The sequence below is a fragment of the Ptychodera flava genome, chromosome 8 (assembly GCF_041260155.1).
Source record: "Ptychodera flava strain L36383 chromosome 8, AS_Pfla_20210202, whole genome shotgun sequence".
In the NCBI taxonomy this organism is placed as follows: Eukaryota; Metazoa; Hemichordata; class Enteropneusta; family Ptychoderidae; genus Ptychodera; species Ptychodera flava.
Window position 1 is genome coordinate 8,960,022 of NC_091935.1, and position 22,479 is coordinate 8,982,500.

Sequence of the window (22,479 nt, forward strand, 5' to 3'; positions counted from 1 at the left end):
AATATTTAGCTCTGACATATTATTTTTGACATTCTTCCACCTATGATTTTATCATCGTACTTCAGAGTAGGAAGTAACTGCCTAGAACAGGTCAATTGTTGGCCAAGCAGGACAAATTTTTACAGTTACCTGCCTAATGGGTGAATTGGAAATAATTTCAAATTTTGGTTTCTTGATGTCTCATTGTTACTTTCAATTAATTTCAAACACAGTTTTTTTCGTCTAACAATTGAGACAATATTTTCAGACTGATATAAAATTTATCAAATAGTGACAACAATACTCTGATTGTCACCAAACAATTAATTAAAATAATGAAAATATATCAGAAATGACGTGGCTGAGTGGCGATAAATTTGAACGCAATCATTCTAATGGCTTACAAGGGAGACATTCCAATTTTGAAATAATATTGGTTTAATTTCCAGTGAAAATTATTAACAGTCTTTCAAAGTTATATGGAATTAACAGTCCTTTGAGCGCTGTAATTATTCCGCCTCCAAAGAAAAATCTTAGTGTAACATTTTACCAATTTTTATGAATTTTTCTGTGATGTTGTTGATAATTTTGGACCAAATGGCCATAATTTTTATTGGCTACAGTTTTTCATCAAAATTTTTGGGAAAAACCTGAAAAAAATTGCATTGTTCTGAAGAAAAAATTTTCTGCATGATATTTTATAGAAGCAGGCTATAGAAGTGACAACAATTGACTTTGGCTCTCACAGGGTTAAATTCTTGAGATTAATACACAAATTCATTTTCTGCAGAGCAATAATGGATGGACCTTGACATGCGATGACCTCAAAAGTAGTTTAACCCGCCACACCCTGATCACCTGACTGATGACCTCATTTCTACTGCCTGCCTGGCCACATCATTCTTCAGACAAATATAGTGTGATTAATTTTACTACCCTAGACAACACTGCTCAATGATTAAGATCTACTTGGCGTTTCCCTTGCAGATCTGACAAAAGAAAACAGCACATCTATGACAAATTTTGAGGCTCCAAGTTCTGCATATTTCTTGAATGGAATTTATGAGGGATATAAATCATGATAATGCTGAGAGAACACTAAGACTTCAATATAATCTTATCAATTTTTTAAGTGGAAAAATACTCTGAAACAATTTCACAAATTCAAACCAAGAAATGGAACAAATTTTATGCAGACATTGATTTTTTATGTCTGTCATATTCTGGGACATGTATGTTTACGTCTATTGGGGAAATTGATAGAATATCAGATGCACGCTGGCATAATTTCCGGTGTATCAAACAAATATTGACTGAAACAGTGTTGCTGCTGTTACCTAGAATTGTACAGCCTGACAATAACAATTTCCTTTGTATTTATGAAAATAGGAAATACAATGTAAAATAATGTAATTGTTAGATTTCTGTGTTTAACTTGTGGCGATTGCTCCTTTGATGAATTATATAGTTAGTCGATCCACAGTAGGACATCTATAAGACAGCTAAATTCTCTTAACTGTGGAAAATAGTATTTTCCTAAATTGCTTAGTATTTCTCTTATATATAAACTGCTGAGGGTATGTTTTGATCTTTATAAATAGATAGTTTAAATTTTATATTACGTGACTTTGCAACTGATATGCACGGTGAAATTGTTCTCTGCCTATTGTACAGATATTAAGACATATTAGACAAAAGGCACAAAATGCCATGCTATTTCATTATACCTGGGTAAATAGCTTAAAACACAGTCCCTACAGAGGGACAGTGCTTTCAGAATAGACAGACAATAAATTCACTGAGTAGCAGACGACATGCATGACTAAGCTGAACAGTGGCACAGTGTCATCAACCACCTGCAGACTATATGTCCCTGCATGAATTGGTTTAAACCTCCAGCACTGTATCCACTGGCTTTAATTCATTTTGTGTCCATTTGCCATACAGTGTGTTAACGCCTGTGGGATTTGCAGCCACACAATTGAAAGATTGTAATGCTGTGCATATAGTGGACAATGGTGTGCTTTCTGGGACATACTGGGAATGAATTTAAACCAGCATCTATTTGGGTCAGATGCCTTGCAGGGCTTGTGTAAGAGTGGCTATATGACCCGTCTGCAAGATTTGGTTAGACACAACAATAAACAATCAAGACTAAACAAGGTAAACAATAATACATTAGACGGCTGTGACTTAACACAGTGTGTTTGCTTCCAAGCTTACAATACCATTGATATCTCAAGATCTGCAACATTCTAAATTGTGAACAATGTTCATAAAAATTGACAATCACCATGGCAGTTAAGACTATCTAGTAATTACTTTAACAAAATAAGTGTCAAAGACGGTAACAAATCATTCTAAATAACTGTGGAATTTAATACAGTTAAATTCTAGTAACAGTCAGATGAAAACTAAAACTGACGTTCATTTAATACAGCCATCCAGAGTAAAGTGACTTTAATATTCATCTATGAATGCATTGAATGTCTGGAGGCAATGATAAATCTGCATGTTATTTACATAGGCTTTCAGCTTTGACACGAACTATACCTGTCTTGAAATACACAGGAATAAGAAATGATTTATGCACTTATTTAAACAGTAATTGAAATAAACCCAATACATGATATCCTCTGCCATGAACACAATAACTCTTGTTTAGCTGGGACAACAGATCAAATTCTCAGCATGATAAGATCCTAATCTGATTTCTCAAAATCAGATTTTATCGATACTGAAGATAATGCTTGAATTAAACCAGGTGTCTAAACAGTTATAATGGTGACTGTACCTGAAACTTCCTTTCATGAAAGTAATTATAATATTCATACATATGAATGAAATTCTATGGTATTGTTTTCATGCTTTGCAAGCAGAATTATAGTTAGAGGCCCAATAGCTATGACTGATGACAATTTCAGTATTTTTGTTACACCCATCAAATGCAGTTTTGTAGTCTACCCTACTTCTTGAAGCAACTGAAATACCCAGTATTTGGCTTGCTAATTGAATGTATGTGTGTCACAGTGCCCAGTTGACAACTGTATCCTTTTCATGTTGAACTTCCCTAGGATAGCATTATTTATGACAGGGATATAAGGTAAGTATATCACATAAGGTAAGTAGTCTGTCAAGAGTCAAACTTCAAAATATCACACCACACAAGGGACTAGCAATGCAGTCAGCCTGTTACCCATAATGCAACACTTTTACAGGCTGGCATGGTTCTGACATTTAATACTGTAAACGTGTCAATGGGAACAAACAAGTTCAAGTCTTCAAGTGCCATTACCATGATGTCCAAATACACAAAGGCTTGTCCTTGCATGGCACCGTAGTACTCAAATCTTCATTTGTTCAAACATACCACACTTCAAGTGGTAGAAACACAACATTTCTCTGCAACTTGTATTTATATATTAGCAGAATGAAAAATACTGGTACTTAAAAGGAAAAACAAGCTGAGTTCAAGATTGTGAATCTCCAATTCATCTCAACTATCAGTAGTTGCTTGAACTTTAAAGGGGCAATAGCTTGTTAATTATTCTGGGTGTACAGCAAGAACAGAAGAACAATGATATAAATACATCAAAAGTTATATGGAGTTTATAACCCTTTCACCACCATGGTTTGTCCCAAACCCATTGTTATCAATGGTGATTGTGGACCTGTTTATAGGAATTGGGGGTGAACAGGTTAAGTCATATTCAGTCAGGATTCCCTTGAAATACATTGCTAGGCAAGTGAACACAAATTATAATTTTCATAAGGTGTTCAGTTGTCAGTCTGTATATTTTTTTCAAAATACAGTACTTCATCCAGGATGGCATCAAAGGAGGGGGGATTTTCCCCCTTTACCAGAAAATTTAGGGGGGATTTCACCAGTTCATGTGTTTTACTTTCATCTCTAAGGTGCGACTGGCACTATTTCATGGGGGCTGGTTCCCCCCCCCCCTGACAAATTACTAGGGGGTGCCAACAAGTCAACAGAGGGGGAATCCCCATCCCCCTGTCTAGATGAAACACTAAAATTGTATCAAGAATATGTTAAAAACACTGTGTTTTCTTACCGGCAAAGTTCAATACCATCTTTAAGTGATTTATGGAAATGATCTTCGCCAAGTTCTTGTTCTGCGAGTGGGTGACCTGTACATGCTTCAATCCATTGACGGGCTTCCCTTTCCCTTTCTATATCATATTTAGCTCTTTGCTGAAATGGAAGAAAAACAATGTTGATATTTTTTTATCACCTGGATTTCCAAGAGTCTTTAAAGAACACAGCCAATAGATATGATCGTCATGTACATGGCCAGTATTCTGAATGTAGTCATCTGATGCACAGAATTCATCTTTCATTTTCAGCAATGTGGATCTAGCTTGTAAGATCTTGATATAGAAAAATTATCCAAACTAAATACATGTAGTACATTGGTACAGGGAATTTTCTGCATCTCCCTACATAAACATCACTCAGATTTTCCTTAGAATCACATGATATGGTCACATTTGTAATACAAGTGCCATTGCTACAGAAATCATCCAATTTCATGAACTGGCTTTTTTATTTGTCCTTACATGTAACAGAAGTGTAAAAAACTACTATAAAAAATATGACTAAAAAATTAATTAAATGAAATTAATTGCTGATTTACATTATCATCATTTCATTATTACTATTATCAGTATCAATACTGATGTACATATGTGTAACCACGGTCCCTCCACAACTGTGGCATTGGTGTATGTTGGGGGACCATGGTATAACCAACCATCTGCTGATTGTAACAGCTTGACTCATGATGCAGTATTCATAATCAGGGTGAGCACATCCAGAGCTGTACGACCACAGGCTTCCATGATTTTGGTCACCACTGGGGTCAGTGAAATCTACAATTCTATCTGTACTTAGCCCCTCTGATGTGACATGCGTAGATATCTGATGCAAATTTGTTAATTGTATGACTGTGAACTGAACTGAACAAACATCAGGTTATATGTTGGAAAACATACTCAAGGTATCACATTCTGGGTGAAATTCTTGAATTAAGACCGTCAACAATCCACTCTGCTTATGCTGTTTTTGTGTAATTATTCTGTATTTTGCTGGCAATGCACTATACATCTCAAACATTTTCTGTAAATTTATAATATAAAAAGTTTATTTTTTATATATATGTGCATCTTTTTGATCTGTGAGTATGTCTGCTACACAATGTTCTTGACCCCTCCACATCTACAGTGCAGTGTTTCTTTTAAAAATGTGTGGGAACTGGGAGAATGCAAATTTTGCTTGATTCAGTTATCATTGTTGGCTTATGTCAGATCTCAGTGTTCCATACAATCAAAATTGTGGAAACATAACAATGGAAATATCAGGATGCATACAGTAATGACCTAAATCACGGAAATAGGCTAGCCAATCACATTGATCAATCCATCTCCTGTTTCAATTGCCTTAATAAAAAACTGCAACTCATATGTTATATAAATCACACAAGGCTTACACATAGCAAAACATGCAGTGACCTTTTGACAGAACCGCAATACATAATCTATGAATTAAATGGCAATTTCTGCTAAAAAAGCTGTCCAACTTTGTCCCTTGACATCCAGAACATGTTTGTCTCACAGTATTTTAATTATCTACAGGTAGAATTTGAATGTTTGAATGTCTGTCTATATGAAATAGTTGTGTCAACTAATGTTTATTTTTAAACACTGTTATGAAAAAATAACAACATCACTGTGCACTATTGGGTGTAACCCTCCTTAGTTGGCAGATTTCAAAAAATGGAACAGCTTGTTAAATCCTGTGGGCTATGGTATCATATATTGAGGCTATAGTATTAAATTATTTAAGGACTTATGGTGGAACTATGTAAATACACCAAAACAAACACAACAAATCAGGTTTAGTTTCTAGCTTTATGGTACCATACTTGTTATTGTTTATTCAAGTGTATTCATGTGTTTATTTGTTCCAAACAATTTAATATACAGAACAAGATCTACATTTATTTCTTTACCTCGAGTAACAAGCCAATTATTGTGTCCAGGCTTGGAACAAGCTATCCCTTAATTGGGAATTTTCTATTATCCATGAACATTTATAATTTATACAATTCATCACCCTAATTATTCCATCACATTCAAGGGCAAAACTCTAATTACCCATCCATTTCACTTCTCCGTACCATTGTTAAATCACGCAAAGCATTTGTGGTCATAAATACATACCTTTCCATTCAGTATGAAAATTCTTGAAAAAAAATTGCTTACAATGTGGCAAATGTTGTGAATTTTACCCTTTAAATCTTCTTCTCAACAGTTCACACTTTCTAAATGTATTTATTGACAGCACAAGTAAGCACAATTTTCAATATTTAAGCTTGCAAACTCATTATCTTCAACAACTTCCATTTGATTTTTCATCTCTGTTTTATGCCCACCAACACTATGTATATTTATCAAACTTACACAACTTATTACAAGCTTTTTTAAACAGTTCAAAGGTTTTGAGATGTCATGGGGTCAATAAGCCTTTCACAAAATTCCAAGAAAGTACTTTTTAAGGTAACATAGTACGCACCATAGAGCTATGGAACAGATATTCAGACTCTCAAACTTTTATAATACCTTTTTTGGGTCAACAACTTGTTGGGGACTCATTTTGAAGCTCATGGAACATCGAGTAAATAAAGTAATTCACTAGCTTATTTTCGTGAAAATCAAAAAATATTATTTTTCCTATACAATTACCATACTGATGGCTGCCATTTTGAATTTCAAATGATGGTAAATATCAGATAATTTGTTTCTCTAGTATCAAATTTTGCACAGTGACCCCTGATTTTTATTCCCAATTTCACAGGGGATGGTTTAAGATTCCTTGAGGAAAGTTTGAGCAAAAGTTTAAGTCTTTCTATTTCGAGGCACGATCTACCTAAACTAGAAAAGTTGCAACTTGGGTTTCTGTAACACAATAGGTGAGAAAACATGACACTTCCTAGTATAGTAGGTCCTTGTTGCCCTCCATTCTAGCTTTCTGTAACTCAACAGAATCGATACATGACCTTACCATACCAGCTCATTTAGCAGTAATTGCCCTCTTTTCTAACTTTCTGCAACATAATAAAACCAATAACATGACCTCACTGGACCGCGTTTCTTCAACAACACAGGCCCCTTCTAGTGTTCTGTAACAGAATCAATAAGACGACCCTACTATTTATTGCCAGGTCCTTTAGCAGTAACCACTCTTCTTTCAAACTTTCACGTTAGAGATGTACTGGTATCTTCTCATTCTTATTTCATGTGCAACAACTTTGAATAAAAAATATTCAAATCTGATACGTGATTGTACAACAGCAAGTGACTGAAAGGTGTAACCTTGCAGGCAAAACATCCAAGTATAGTGGCCATTAAATTCATTCACTGTCCGCTTTGAAAGTGCCAATTTCAGCTTTACTGAATGCACAGTATCAAAGAGATGCATTGAACAAAGGTATGCTGGTTCATCAGACAGCAACATTCATCAAGCCCGCGGTATATATCAGTGAGCTAGAGTAAAAACTTTTGAATCGGCCATTCAAACACAATCACCGACAGTGATTAACAAAGGCTATTTCTTCCTTCCTTTTTTTCAAGTTGTGAGCTGGACCTCTTGAATGAGGCATCCAAAGCATTCCATTGCTAGTAGCAGGGGTCACTTAGTCTGAAAGATATTCAGATTCAGGCTGTCAACCATGAGTTGAAAATAAGTCTAAGCTTTGGGAAATCTGTTGAACTGATTGCAAATTGTTACGTTGCTCAGAGAAAACGAACAAAAGGGTGAACTCAGCAGTTAACGTTTAAACAAAATTTATTACGAAAAAAAAACTAATTGCTAAGTCAGGGATAGAGTACAAGCTTTAAAGTGTACAGACTACTTATCTCAGCTGGGACGGCAAAGCTCCAGTCTCAGAGTTGTAACAGTCAGTCGGATGAATGAACAGTCCTTCGGCTTGCAGGCTTGTAGTTGCACAAAGTCCACAGTATAAATCCAGCGTTGGCAGTGAAGGTCTTGAAAAGTCTTGAGAATGACTACTGCTGGAGTTTAGTAACACACAAGAGACACGATCCCAAAAGTCTGACTGGAAGCTGTGCACGTCCCTTTTATAAAGGCATATAAGAACAATCTAGAACTTTTATTGACATGCTAATTACTGTTCTAAAATTATCTCCCTTACACAACTAATCAACTTTCCAGAACATTCCAAACATGACTAATTGAATTCAAGGTTGTGAGGTCATCAAGGGCAGTGACCTTGAGAATGTTCTAGACTAATTGAACTCAGGTCATGATGAGTGTGGGGGAAATGACCTACATAACACACCCCCTCTTCAAAAAAGAAAATTTTTCAATGAAAAATCTTTCTTTTACAAATGTAATCTTAAAAGTGTGAACAACAATAAGTTCTAAATACGAGAGAGACAGTCTGCAATTAAATTGTCTCTGCCTTTGATATGTCTAATATCAAGATTAAACTCCTGTAACATTAAACTCCATCTTAGCAATCTCTGATTTTTGCCTTTAAATTTCTGCAGAAAAACAAGAGGGTTGTGATCAATATAAACCACTATTGGCTGATTTGAAGAAGTAACATAAACTTCAAAATGCTGTAAAGCTAATATCAAAGATAAACACTCTTTTTCAATTGTAGAGTAGTTTCTCTGGGATTTGTTAAATTTGCGTGAAAAGTAGCAAACAGGATGATCTACACCATGACTATCCTCTTGCAATAAAACAGCACCAGCAGCCGTATCACTAGCATCTACAGCTAATTTGAATGGCAAAGTGAAATCTGGTGCAGACAACACTGGGGCACTTTGCAGTATGGCTTTAAGTGTATCAAATGCCTGTTGGCATTGCTCTGACCAAACAAACTTTACTTTCTTTTTAAGTAAGTTAGTCAAAGGCTCAGTAATTGTGGAGAAATTTGGACAGAATTTTCTGTAGTACCAGCCATACCGAGAAAGCGCATCAGTTGTCGTTTGCAGTTTGGTATGGGAAAACTTGAAATGGCACTGATTTTGGCATCAACAGGTTTTACCTCACCCTGTCCTACAGTATGTCCGAGGTAAGTTACCCTCGCCCAACCAAACTCAGATTTGGCAAGGTTGACAGTCAACATTGCTTTGCTCAGTCTCTCAAAGAACTTCCGCATGAGCTTGATGTGTTCCTCCCAGGTGTCACTATACAGGACGACGTCGTCAACGTAAGCTGCACACCCGTCTAGCCCGGATATGACGTCGTTGATCATCCGTTGGAACGTTGCCGGAGAGTTCTTCATTCCGAATGGCATCACCTTGTACTGGAACAATCCGTCTGGTGTAACAAAGGCGGATATTTCACGAGCACGATCCGTCAGAGGGACTTGCCAAAATCCCTTCAGTAGGTCAAATTTCGTCACATACTTGGCTTTTCCCACTCGGTCGATGCAGTCATCAATCCTCGGGATTGGGAAAGTGTCTGTCTTTGTTAAAGTGTTGACCTTCCTAAAGTCCGTGCACATACGATAACTGTGATCTGATTTGGGAACAAGTATGCACGGCGAACTCCAGTTACTTTTACTGGGTTCAATAAAGTCATTGTCCAGCAGGTATTTGACTTCTTCCTGGAGATATTTTGCTTTTGTTGGATTCAGTCTGTATGGATGTTGTTTTACAGGCTTACTGTCCCCAACATCAACGTCGTGATAGATGACGTTTGTCCTCGTTGGAACATCTTGAAACAGGTGTTTATATTCATGGAGCAGTTCTTTCACCTGTTGTTGTTGTTCTGGCTGGAGGTGTGCCAACTTTGTAGACTCCAGCTTCTCCAGGATTTCTGAGTTCTGAAGCTTGACCGAGCCCAGCTTTGAGTTTAGAGTATTTTCACTCAAGTCAGTTTCAGTATCACTATCTTCATAATGGTTAGAACTGACTGCACTGACAGGCTGAGTTATAGTAGGATTATCCCTATCCAAATATGGCTTAAGCATATTTATGTGACATAGCTGTTTTTGTTTTCGCCTGTCAGGTGTTATTATGATGTAATTTAAATCACTCAATTTCTTATCAATTAGATATGGCCCAAAGTAACGAGCATGGAGTGGTTTGCCAGGAATTGGAAGTAGAACAAGAACTTTTGACCTGGTTCAAACTTCCGTTTTGAGGTGCTTTTATCATATTTGGTTTTCATTGACTGCTGAGATGACTCAAGATTTTCTCTGGCTAATTCACATGCTTTAGAGAGTTTTGTACGAAAATCTGAGACATATTGCAAAATATTCAGACAATCATCATCGTCTGATAGGAATTTCTCTTTAACGAGCTTAAGTGGGCCACGGACTGTATGTCCAAATACAAGCTCAAATGGGCTAAAACCAAGAGACTCCTGAATTGACTCTCTAACAGCAAAGAGCAAAAAATGAATTCCTTCATCCCACTGTTTCTCTGTGTCAAAACAGTAGGTCCTAATCATGTTTTTCAAAGTTTGATGAAATCGCTCAAGAGCACCCTGACTTTCTGGATGATAGGCGGATGACCTATACTGTTTAATGCCTAGCTGATCCATTACTGTTTGAAAAATACCAGACATAAAGTTGGAGCCTTGATCGGATTGGACACATTTAGGGAGGCCAAATAAAGTGAAAAATTTGACTAAAGCTCTCACTATAGTCTTTGTCTTTATGTTTCTCAGTGGTATGGCTTCTGGGAACCGAGTTGATGTACACATAATTGTCAACATGTACTCATTTCCTGATCTTGTTTTTGGTAGGGGCCCAACACAGTCTATTAGAATCCTACTAAATGGTTCTTGAAATGCAGGAATTGGCTGTAAAGGGGCCTTTGGAATGGTCTGATTTGGCTTTCCTACCATTTGACATGTGTGACAAGTTTTACAGAAATGTGCTACATCCTGCCTGAGATTAGGCCAATAAAAGTGACTGAGAATTTATGATAAGTTTTCCTTACTCCCAAATGACCAGCCCAGGGCGTTTCATGGGCCAGGCGCAATATTTCAGCATGGTAGGGCTTTGGAACCACAATTTGATGTTTTATAGCCCAATCGTCATCAACCAAAACATCTGGAGGTCTCCATTTACGCATGAGAATACCAGACTTTGTATAATAGGAAACAGAGCTATCTGAAGTTTTACCTTCATCATCTACCCTGTCAAACAAAGACAAAATATCTGGGTCTTTGTGTTGTTCTGCAATGAGATTTGATCTAGAAAATGTCTGACTTTGGTCAGCAGAAGTTTTACTGGAAGTTTCAAATCCACGAGGATAACGGAATGATCGTGTCAAACACCTGACTGAGAAAGGTGTCTTTTAAGTCAACATCTGTGACATTATTTTGAGAGTATTTTGATTCTCGGAAGTTTTCTTTGACATGGCTCGAGTAATGGCACATGAAGGAAATAAATCGGGTATCTCTTGTTCAATTGGCTCTGGATCCTGATCTAAAGTAGGATTATCAGTCACAAGTGGATTAGTAATGACCTTGTCCCCAGCAAGGTCGTTTCCAAGAAGAAGGTGAATCCCTTCAAAAGGCAAAAAAGGCCTAATACCTAAAGCCACAGGTCCAGAAACAAAGTCCGAAGACAAATAGACATTATGGAGAGGAACAGGAATGTAGTCATTACAATCTACCCCCTTAATAAGAACTTTAGAACCTGAAAATGACTTTTCAGAAAACGGCAGGGTATCTGCCAACAAAAGAGACTGGGAAGCCCCGGTATCTCTTAAAATTTTGACAGGGGTAGCGGAAGAGAAATCACTAGAAAGTGATATAAAACCATTATGAATAAATGGCTCGAAAATACCCATAATGCTATCTGAGAAGAATTGACCTTGACCTCATTAATTGGGATGAGAGGGGTTTAACCTCAGAAAATGTGTTGCAACACATTATTAGACTCTAATTGAGTTGATGAAGAAATAAAGCCGGTGGGCTTAGATCCACTTTGACCACTTTGACCTTCACGTTTTCTTTTCAATTTGAAACAATCTGACATTAAATGGCCGTCTTTCTTACAATAATTACAAGAAAGTGTACCGAACTGTTTGTCAGAAGGAGATTGAGACTTGGGATCTGATGATGTGGGAGTGTTACTTGAACTCTGTGAACTGTTGTCATTTGATTTTCTACTGTCCTTTGAAAAATTCTTGGATGAAAAGGAGGAGTTAAATTTACCTGCATTGTTTCTGTAGAAAAGGACTGGGATGGTTTGCTGAGAAATGAAGATTTGTGGGTCAATGAATAATCATCGGCCAAACGTGCAGCAACCTCTAATGTATCTGCCTTTTGTTCATTGATAAATGTCTTGATGTCACTCCGGATGCACCTTTAAATTCCTCAATCAAAACAAGCTGTCGTAATTTGTCATAATTCTGACTGACCTTTTCAGAAGAACACCAGCGATCAAACAGTTGTTCTTTTGTTCGAGCAAATTCAACATAAGTTTGATCCTTCACCTTCTCACAATCCCTAAATTTCTGACGGTAAGCTTCAGGCACCAACTCATAGCCCTTGAGAATTAATTCCTTCACAGAATCATAATTTGAAGCCTGCTCTACTGACAACTGAATGTAAATTTCTCTGGCTTTACCCACCAAAGCACTCTGCAAAAGCATAGACCAGGACTCCTTAGGCCAATTCAGACTCTGAGCAATTTTCTCAAAATGAAGGAAATATTTATCAACATCCTTTTCTTGGAAAGGGGGAACTAACCTGAAATGCTTAGTGATGTCAAACTTGTCTGAAGGGAAGAATTTTCCTGATTGTCCAAGCTCTAAACGTCTCATTTCTAACTGTAGTCGATGTTCTTCCAATTCTCTCTCCTTTTCTCTCTGTCTTTCTTCCATTTGTAATTCTTTGTCTTTCATTTGTAATTCTTTGTCTTTCATTTGTAATTTTTCCTGCCTTTCCCTTTCTTCCATTTGCAATTTTTCCTTTTCTAATTCCAATTTCTTAAGCTCCAAATCTGCCTGTATTTCTAATTCTAATTTTTTGAGTTCGAAGGAAGACTCAGGCTCATAATCTTTTAAGGCAGACTCCTCAAAATGGCCAGAATTAACTAAATGTTTTGCAATCTTGAACTGAATTTCTCGCTTGCGCATAGATCTTTTGACATCTACTTTAAGGAAATTTGCCAGTGCTATGAGGTTGTCTTTTCTGAGGGAATTAAATGTGTCCTGATCAAGGTCATCCATAAATTCGTCTGGCTTGAATTCCGCCATGATTGATTTCGCTGAGTTCACAGTATACAGTAGTTTTGAAAAGGCTGTCAAAATGTTGTCAAACGGCTCAAAATATTCGTTCCCGGACGAGCCCCCAATTTGTTACGTGCAGAGAAAACGAACAAAAGGGTGAACTCAGCAGTTAACGTTTAAACAAAATTTATTACGAAAATAAAACTAATTGCAAGTCAGGGATAGAGTACAAGCTTTAAAAGTGTACAGACTACTTATCTCAGCTGGGACGGCAAAGCTCCAGTCTCAGAGTTGTAACAGTCAGTCGGATGAATGAACAGTCCTTCGGCTTGCAGGCTTGTAGTTGCACAAAGTCCAAAGTATAAATCCAGCGTTGGCAGTGAAGGTCTTGAAAAGTCTTGAGAATGACTACTGCTGGAGTTTAGTAACACACAAGAGACACGATCCCAAAAGTCTGACTGGAAGCTGTGCACGTCCCTTTTATAAAGGCATATAAGAACAATCTAGAACTTTTATTGACATGCTAATTACTGTTCTAAAATTATCTCCCTTACACAACTAATCAACTTTCCAGAACATTCCAAACATGACTAATTGAATTCAAGGTTGTGAGGTCATCAAGGGCAGTGACCTTGAGAATGTTCTAGACTAATTGAACTCAGGTCATGATGAGTGTGGGGGAAATGACCTACATAACAAAATGAAATGGTGTCCTACTCATAATCTAATAACACATACACCAATGCCATCACTGTGACCTTAGCTAAGCCAATACTAACCTCACAATGCAAGTATACAGACCGTTTCTTAACAACATCGAAGAACACTGTAAGCTTAATCATGTTCAGAATAAAAAGCCAAGGCTGAGTAAAATTTTCACTGGTATTAAGAATTGACAAAGGCCACCATTCTCTGTCACTTGTGTTCTTTCTCTAATTTCCAAATCCCTCGCGAAAAATATGACGACAAAGCCTTCCAACTCCAAAACACCACTCCAAATGGCTTTAGGAAAAGTTGTTGCCTGGCGGAGAAGTGTGTAAGAGTCTGAAAGTTCAATCTGTACTATGGCATACAATGCATCGCTCTGACATTTACGCTATAAACTACCATCACATTTCAATGCAAGCACGTCCCCAAACACCTGAAACGATTCAGTCCAAATATGGCCACCATGAAAAATAAACAGCATAGCTGAATTTCTATGCAAACAAAGTTTACCGAACTCCAGGCACCTTGGCCACCATATTTTATAGAGCTACAGAATACTGACATTTATGTAAGTTTTATCACCTCCACAAAAGAAAAGCTGTCTACCTGGCCTTGGAAGAAACAAAAAAGGTATTTAAAAATTGACAAATCTACAAAGAAGTAAGATATCGTCAATGATTTCCCATGGCTACTTGGGTGTAGGTATTTCAAGAATGTTTAAAAACACACATTTCAACACAATGAATGGCATGAGATGTGAAAATATGCAAGTCCGTCAATTGAGAGGAGTTTTTGTTATCACAGCTAAATTTACGCCATATGCTTTACTCAATGCTGATCCTCTTCATGTAATCATCAATATTAACTTTTGCAACAAGTTTTTATCACAATCTTATTTTATATATTTTGTATGTTAATATTATCCCAACTGGATACAAAACACTTCTACAGAGGACGGATGACTGCAGCTATAGCTCATGAAACCAGAGCGGAAGTCAACTATACAAAGCCAGTTCCTCTGAAAAAATAGAATTACAATAACATTCATGTGAACAAAAAAAAATTTGGATTTTAACTTGAGAAACAAATAAATGTGACGATGAAAAATTTATGACGGAAACAAAACCAAAATCTGCAAATGTCTGCCAAAGAATGGTTTTCATTGTTTAGATAAAAATGCATGTATGACTTTGGGACAAGAGACTTCTTTGAGAGAACAAGATATCGTGGTAATACAGTGCCACTAGGTATGTCCCACCTGTTGCTTGCTCTGTTGTTGGCCACACTACTATTTATATCATTTCAGTTCAGTTAAGAATAGACTTGATAAATCATTAAACATTATCAAATATTCCTAGGTACTCTGGTTTGGCTTGATTATACATGACAACAAGACATTGTATATATCTTTGAATAGGTCACCATTCTATTTGAACAAACCAAAGTGATAAATGATTTAAATGCACATGTTTACATCAGCTATTAATTTATGTTAATTTATGTACAAGCTGGGTTGCTCCTCTTCAAAGTTTTTTATTCCTTTCCCCTCATTTTCAGTACACAGGTCCACATTAGCCATTGAAAACAAAAGATGTGGCCAAACCATGGTGAGTCGAGGGTTATCACTTTAGTCAACATTGCTGAATACAAAGTTGACCGCACAGGGATCTGTATTGTACTAAAGTTGTTGGATTCTGTGAATGAAAATCATACAAAAAATGATGCAACTACCATTTCAGGGTACAGTGAAGGTGTCATCTTTTCTGTTTTCTCTCACTAAAGAAATTAAAATTAATAGTTAATACACTGACACGCGGGCCATATTCAGACCTGACCTCTCTAATTATTTGCAGTTACAAACAGTACAAGTACAATGTTGAGTAACTGATAATCTCAGATATCTAAATTCTAATTACACCCTCACCCCCATAACATGTTATTTACTACACTGTGGTCACACCCAAAACTGTCTTGCCATGGAAATATGTCTTTGTGTTCAGGTCTTTGAAGAGTATAGAATACCACCAGTTCAGTCATGTCAAAAAAATCTCAACTTTGATCATATATTTGATATACTGTGTACTGTGGGCACTCCCAAATCCGTCCTAATCTTAGGTGAGCACAGAGACGCCAAAGCGACCGTGATATGTCCTTTGACCAAATATGGACTTCCCAGACTGTAGGGTATTAACAGCTGCAAGGATAAAGCTCTTTGAATAAGAAAGTACTTCTAAGGTCAAAAGGCCATTTCGGAACCGGTCAGAATTCATAATATATTAAACTGGACAACAAAGGGCTCTCCTTCAATTTCTATGCTTGGTCTTTAATAGGGTATGCAACAATCACTATGTTGCCGACGCACGATTTTTGAAGATCGAGACGAAAAAATGTACACGAGAATCAACAGGTTGTTCTGGAACATACCGTGGAAATGTGGGGAGTCAATGACACACACTGTGTCGCCCCTAGGGTGGAGTGTGAAAATCACAACACCACATGACATATCCCTCACGGAGAAATAGTACAATGCCGCCATTTACACGGTTAGTAACCCTATACGCATGAATGAAGACGCTGACGAAATTCTCTGCCCTTGAAGTTCAATGACATATGAAACACGCAATTGCTTTGTGGCGTTGCTACAGGTCTACAAGACCTTGTAACATCTAGTGACGGTCTGATATCCGGGCTGTGCAAATACAGGTTTTGTGCTGAATAAATAGTAAAAGCTTATGTGTCGAGTAAATACGTTACAACAGATCTACCACCAGTGGTGAGCTTGTCAACTATTTGCTTGACAGTGCAAAAAACTCAACCGCTTGTTTTTTGTTATATTCACAACGATTACATCTTCTGCTGTTTTCCTTGAAATTTGAAATTATGTACCAGTTCATTGACCATACCTGCACAATGCTGGCGGTACACGATACCAAGTTGCCCCATGTTCCCTAATTTCATCACAGTTACTCTACCCCCACACCGTAATTTCCATTGTCCGCCGCAGACAAGAATGTTTGTACAGTGAACTCACCTTAGCCTTTAGCTCTGCCGACAAGCCAAAACTACGTCCTCTGTTAGCCATTGTCAAATTATATAATTATGAGCTTTGGTCTCAACAAGTACGGTAGCTAACTGAAGCAAAGGTATTTCACACACCCGTGGTATAAAACCACTATATTTACACAACCGGTACCTCTCACCCTACCACGAATTCCAATAATTTAAGGGCATCGCCAGGTAGGCGTGACGTCATCACGAAACTATTTGGTTGGGAGGGCGCTGTGTGAGCCAAACTTTGTCCAGTAGCTCGTAAAAATTAAAAATTTATTCGATCTTAAAATGTTCAGAATCACCGATGCAAAGTCTAATTAACTAAGTTTTCTAAATTATATCATAATTCGTGAAAGAAGAATGTGACATCATTTATAACAGCGCTGAATCAGCCTTGAGCTCGACATTTTCAGTAGTTTGGTATGTACCATACGTACTGTATTGACGTAGCTACCCGCAGCAATGCAACCATGTTTGAATTAACTTCCGTAGGTCATTGGCGCCAGTGCCAAAAGAACATATTCTAATCGCAAATATGTTTTGAATTCACCATTGTGTAAGTATACATCTGAAGATAAATAGAATGGCCGCGGAACGTTACATTGTTCCGTTGCCCATTAACACCTTTCCGCTAGACGAGTATATGAGCTCCCTCGAGCGACGGATAAATTAAATCATAAGCTTACAACGCAGGGAAGTGTTTTCATTGACGATTCGTGTGCTGAATCATAGTCCCTATGAAAATTAAGGTCTATACTTGAATAAACAATATTGCTTCTGATCTCAAGGTGAAAACAGTTTTATCAAAGGATCTCAAAAGTCGTGTGTAGTGTAGACGTTAGTTGCAGGTGTTGGGTGTGTGATATAACACCTGATGAGAATAATTTCCAGTTTCTTGGGATAGGCTTGACTCCCCTGCCGACCTACATCGCACTTCCTCTGTAACTTCAACTAGAGTTCACAATCGACAGGATGTTTTTACTTTTGCAGTGATGTATAGTGTCAGATATATCTGTCCTCACTTCTCTCTTTCAGGTCGCACCAGTATACAGTAACTGCAGATTTTCAATCGTTTGCCAGTTGTATTGTCTCTCGTTAAAACCGGACCGTTGTGACGTCAGTTATGCCGCTTTTGCTAACGCTACGTCAGAAGACGACACAGATTTGCATTCACTAAGAAGCTAATACTGCTCTGAAGTGTCAATCCTGTAACCTTTCCTTTGTTCACATTCCACTAATCCCCATGATAATGGGCCGTCACAATATTACGCTTTGCTTTTGCACTTTCATTGGTTACATGTTAATCTGCTTTAAAGAACCATGAACCTCTACTTTCACGAAAGAACAAAATCCTTTAGATTCAGAAAGACAGCGGTACGGATATCGGCTTGTGTTTTTTGTTTTTTTACCACCAGCCCAAGGCCAGTTTTTATCTTTTGTTTTTAATTTCGCTTCACGCCAACGGTCGATCACTGATTAGTCTCAGTGCCAGTTATATAAGTTGTATAATCTCTGGCGCTGTAAATGATACTTTTCCTCAGCGAAAGTTCACAACTTGTAACAAAGAGGAAGACAAGAGAAAGGGCGCTTAAACGTTAAATGGTATAATGAATTCTCATCACGACCAAGTGTTGACCCTTCCATAGAAATCGCATTGTGTTCGAGGTTGACAGATTTTTTGCTCTGTAAAACATGCCATCAATTCAATTCTGCATACACAATCTTTTCACCACATTGTCAACTATTCGTCCATACTGTATGTTCCGAGGTCATCAACCCAAAGCTATGAACTTTCATAAGTAGTCACAAGGCGTGTCCCGCTCCTGTGCCTCGGGACCTTTACAATGTCAACCTTACTGAAACGTCCTTTCCTTAAAACACTGTTGAAAGTTCAAAATGGTGCTATAAAATTTAGAGAATATTATCTTGATCAAAACATTTCTCCGCTAGCCGCATTTAAGTAGTAACCCTTATCGTATAATTCTATGACGTCATCCTGAATGAAATTAACGTGATGGCTCATTATGGGAAGGGGGGGGGGGAGTATGCACAGACACACGTGCCTGCAATTTGATCCCTGACCAAAGGAGAATCGATTAACGACAACTAGGTAGTTGATGTACATGTGTTTCACTAGCTAGACTAAACTTCACCAGGTAAGCTCGTTTCTGTCATGATAGACAGACGACAACACCCATTTGCCGACCAACGTCCTCAGCTCAGTGGTGAGAGAGTAGCCGAGCTGTCAGCGAGAGTTCGTTTTGGTCTGTACTGCCAGTACTACATACCCTGCTACCTACGGCTACAAACCCCAGGTAAAGATTGAGAGCAATACCTTGGCTTTCAGCTCTGCCGTCATTCCGTATCCTGTTGGACGGGATGCCATGGTCACTCAAGTGTTGAAGCCGGGGGTAAATACTGCAGCGAACAAGAACGTGCGGGGCGGTTTTTCCGTCACGGGTAGGGAGCGATAGACAGCGCTAAATACTGGTAGTGCAACAGACTAGACTGCTTATGTACCTGTAAAGTGCGTATAGATGAAGCGGGTACGTGATCAGCCAATGTGCGTGCAGGCATTCTATATTGGGCATTGCTTCATACATATTCATGAGGTCACAGGGTCACTGATGCCACAAATAACCAAAACCACAAACAGCGCTCTAACATATTCTGCTCATGAATTTCCGATAGACGCCATGGCGAACACCGTGGGCGAACAGTTAAGAGACAGTCCACGCGCAATCCCTTGTACTACTCGCATGAGTGCTTGTTGATATTGACAATATGACGTGATCCGTCCTTTGTTCTCGCTTGATACATAGTTGTGTTCAGCTATTCAGTGTGTTCAGAGATAAACCTGATAAAAACCTTTTAAACGTTACCCGGCTAATATTAATAGTTTTTTTACCCAAGCCTTTCGGATATTAGGCCTAATAGTATTAATATCCGAAAGGTTTTGGTAAAAAACAAGAGACGCAAAAAAGAGGGGAAACATTAATGCAAACAAGATTGAAATTAAGTCTCACTAATTAACAGTGCCCCACAACGCCAGTGCATCGATAAAACACACTCAATCCATTCAGTATTACTATGGTTTCAAAAACATAAGTGATGTATTACATGTAATTATGTTAAAACATTATCTATATCAACGAGTCTACGTACAGAGGTTATAGTAATAGCAGTATGCATCTTGCATCTGTGCCATATCTGATTTGCAATATATTTTCAAAGTTACTGATCGAAGTTTGTATTGAAAACCATTACGCAATGGTATATGTACATATACATACACGCACGCACGCGTACAAACACACATTATGTATGCACGCATATGTGTGCATATATATATATATATATATATATATATATATATATATATATATATATATATATATATATATATATATATACTTGTTTAGTTCAAGATCAGCTGGAGTAGAGTGCTCAATACTAGAGTACAGCTAAATACACAATATTGTGTATATTATATATATATATATATATATATATATATATATATATATATATATATATATATATATATATATATATATATATATATATATATATACGTAGTATGTACCGTTGACGGGCAGGCAGACTAAGGTGCACGGGTAGCAATGACAAAAGTAAGATGACCAAAGTATTTCATCAAACAGCACATATTTAAACTGAAAAACTGAAAAAGTATAATTGTTTGGTCTATAACCAACATGTCTGTTATCAAGAAGAAAAAAAATATGAAATAATACATCTAATATGTTCCTTCCTATTCCAACAGATTGACAATCAATTACATTGCACTCATGTATTTCAAAATACACATTGCTTTTGAGGTTCACTAAACTGAAGAAAGTACAATCAAAAGTATGTATCATTACCAGAGCGTTCGATGTTTCGCATTTTGTTTTCCTTTGTTTTTCTCTCAACAAAAGAGGGCGCTCGCACAATTAGACGGCAGCAAGTGCACGAACGTAAGTGACTTGTGCTCAAGGCACAGACCTGATTGTGATCAGTCTGAAGACTCATAAAATAAATGTCCTTAAATCCATGTCTACAATGAATGACACAGCTTCTCCAGCTTATTAACATTTTGAAGTTCTATCCTTTTGATAATCAAATTGGTCTTATTCTTTACATCTTCAGTCACAAATACGTGTTTTTCCGTGCAAGATTTTGCGACGGAAAAGACACAGATAAACGATTTATTTCACATCGTTCCGTCACTGACAGTCATTTGGGAGTCTATAGTCTCTACAGGCACCTGTTTTCGATTCTGTTTTTGCCAAATGAGTTTAATTATGAAAAGCTTCAGATTAATATTTGAACTACAAGTCCAACCATGATTTTATTGATCAGATTTCATGAATTATGGAAATAATTTAAATATTGTATTCTTGGTTCAAAATACGTCTCAAAAGCTGTATGTTCGAGGCTTAAGAAGTTAGTTTGTACTTCCCATGGAAGTACAATTGCTATCATATACTGATTTAAGACATACCAATAAGCCGCTTTAAAGACATTTCTTCGTTTGTATAAATAGCTGTCCCTTTTGATGCACATGCATATCTCAAGATGTAACCAGTCAAAGTTTGATAATTATTATTATAGTGTGTGTGTGTGTGTGTGTGTGTGTGTGTGTGTGTGTGTGTGTGTTCGATTCAGAGAAAACTGAGAAAACTGAGAGTCTGTTTTGTGATTTCATGTCAGCAATGATTTTATGGCCCTATGTCAACCCTGAAAGAAATACAGTAAATTTATATAAAATAAGATTTCGGCGATTTCGGACGCTGTATGTTCTGAAATAATACTCAGTATATACATAATCATACATAGGAAAGGATGTTATCGATCAAGTCTTGATTACTAAGCAAATCAGAATGCAGCCTTCAAATTAATCTGTTTTGTACATTGTTCAGGCCAATTGCATAGGTGATCCCACATTCGGCGGCAGGTCTTTGCTCATTTGAGTAACAAAACATGTTGAATCGACGAAAAATCACGTTCAGGCGATTGGATGAAGTTAAATGCTTTGTTCGTTGAAGAGTTTTCTGTATGAATATTATTCTGTAATGCGAAAATCAAGTACTATAGTCAACGATTAGAGCTGCTGTTAGATAGAGATAAATTTTCCCCGGAAATCTTTTTCACACATTGTGTTAACTAACACGTGATGGATCTGCTAACAAAGAGCATGCCACCACTGACACCCAGACAAGTATAGCTGCTGTCGGAGTCATCGGGACGCAACTGACTGACAAGGCTGTGAACTTTCACTAAATAGTCACTAGGTGTGTCCCGTCCCGCCGGTGCCTTGGGACCATTCAACCTTACTGAACTTATTTTCTTTTTTAATCCTTAAAAGACTGTCGACGTCTGAAAAGTTCGAAATGGTGTTAAAGTTGGCGAAATAATTTCTTGATAAAAAAAATGTCTCTATTAGTCGCAGTGACGTGTAACCCTTATCAGTATCATTATATGACGTCATTCTGC

At 37.4% G+C, this 22,479-nt stretch overlaps 1 protein-coding gene and 1 long non-coding RNA gene across 5 annotated transcripts in view; both read right to left on the reverse strand.

Moving 5' to 3' along the window:
* LOC139138408 (uncharacterized) overlaps window positions 1–22,479 on the reverse strand; it is a 251,467-nt gene that overhangs the window by 20,675 nt on the left and 208,313 nt on the right. The gene's annotated exons all lie outside the window — the stretch shown is intronic.
* The window catches only part of LOC139138403 (calponin-1-like), a 41,568-nt gene that overhangs the window by 9,520 nt on the left and 9,569 nt on the right, over window positions 1–22,479 (reverse strand). For 2 of the 4 annotated variants that reach the window (XM_070706773.1, XM_070706771.1), the window contains exon 2: window positions 4,053–4,192. In XM_070706773.1, coding sequence (XP_070562874.1) covers window positions 4,053–4,192 — 140 coding nt within the window. Of the gene's footprint in view, window positions 1–4,052; window positions 4,193–16,963; window positions 17,181–19,318; window positions 19,705–22,479 lie in introns of those variants that run through there. The other 2 variants (XM_070706770.1, XM_070706772.1) reach the window with 2 other exon arrangements.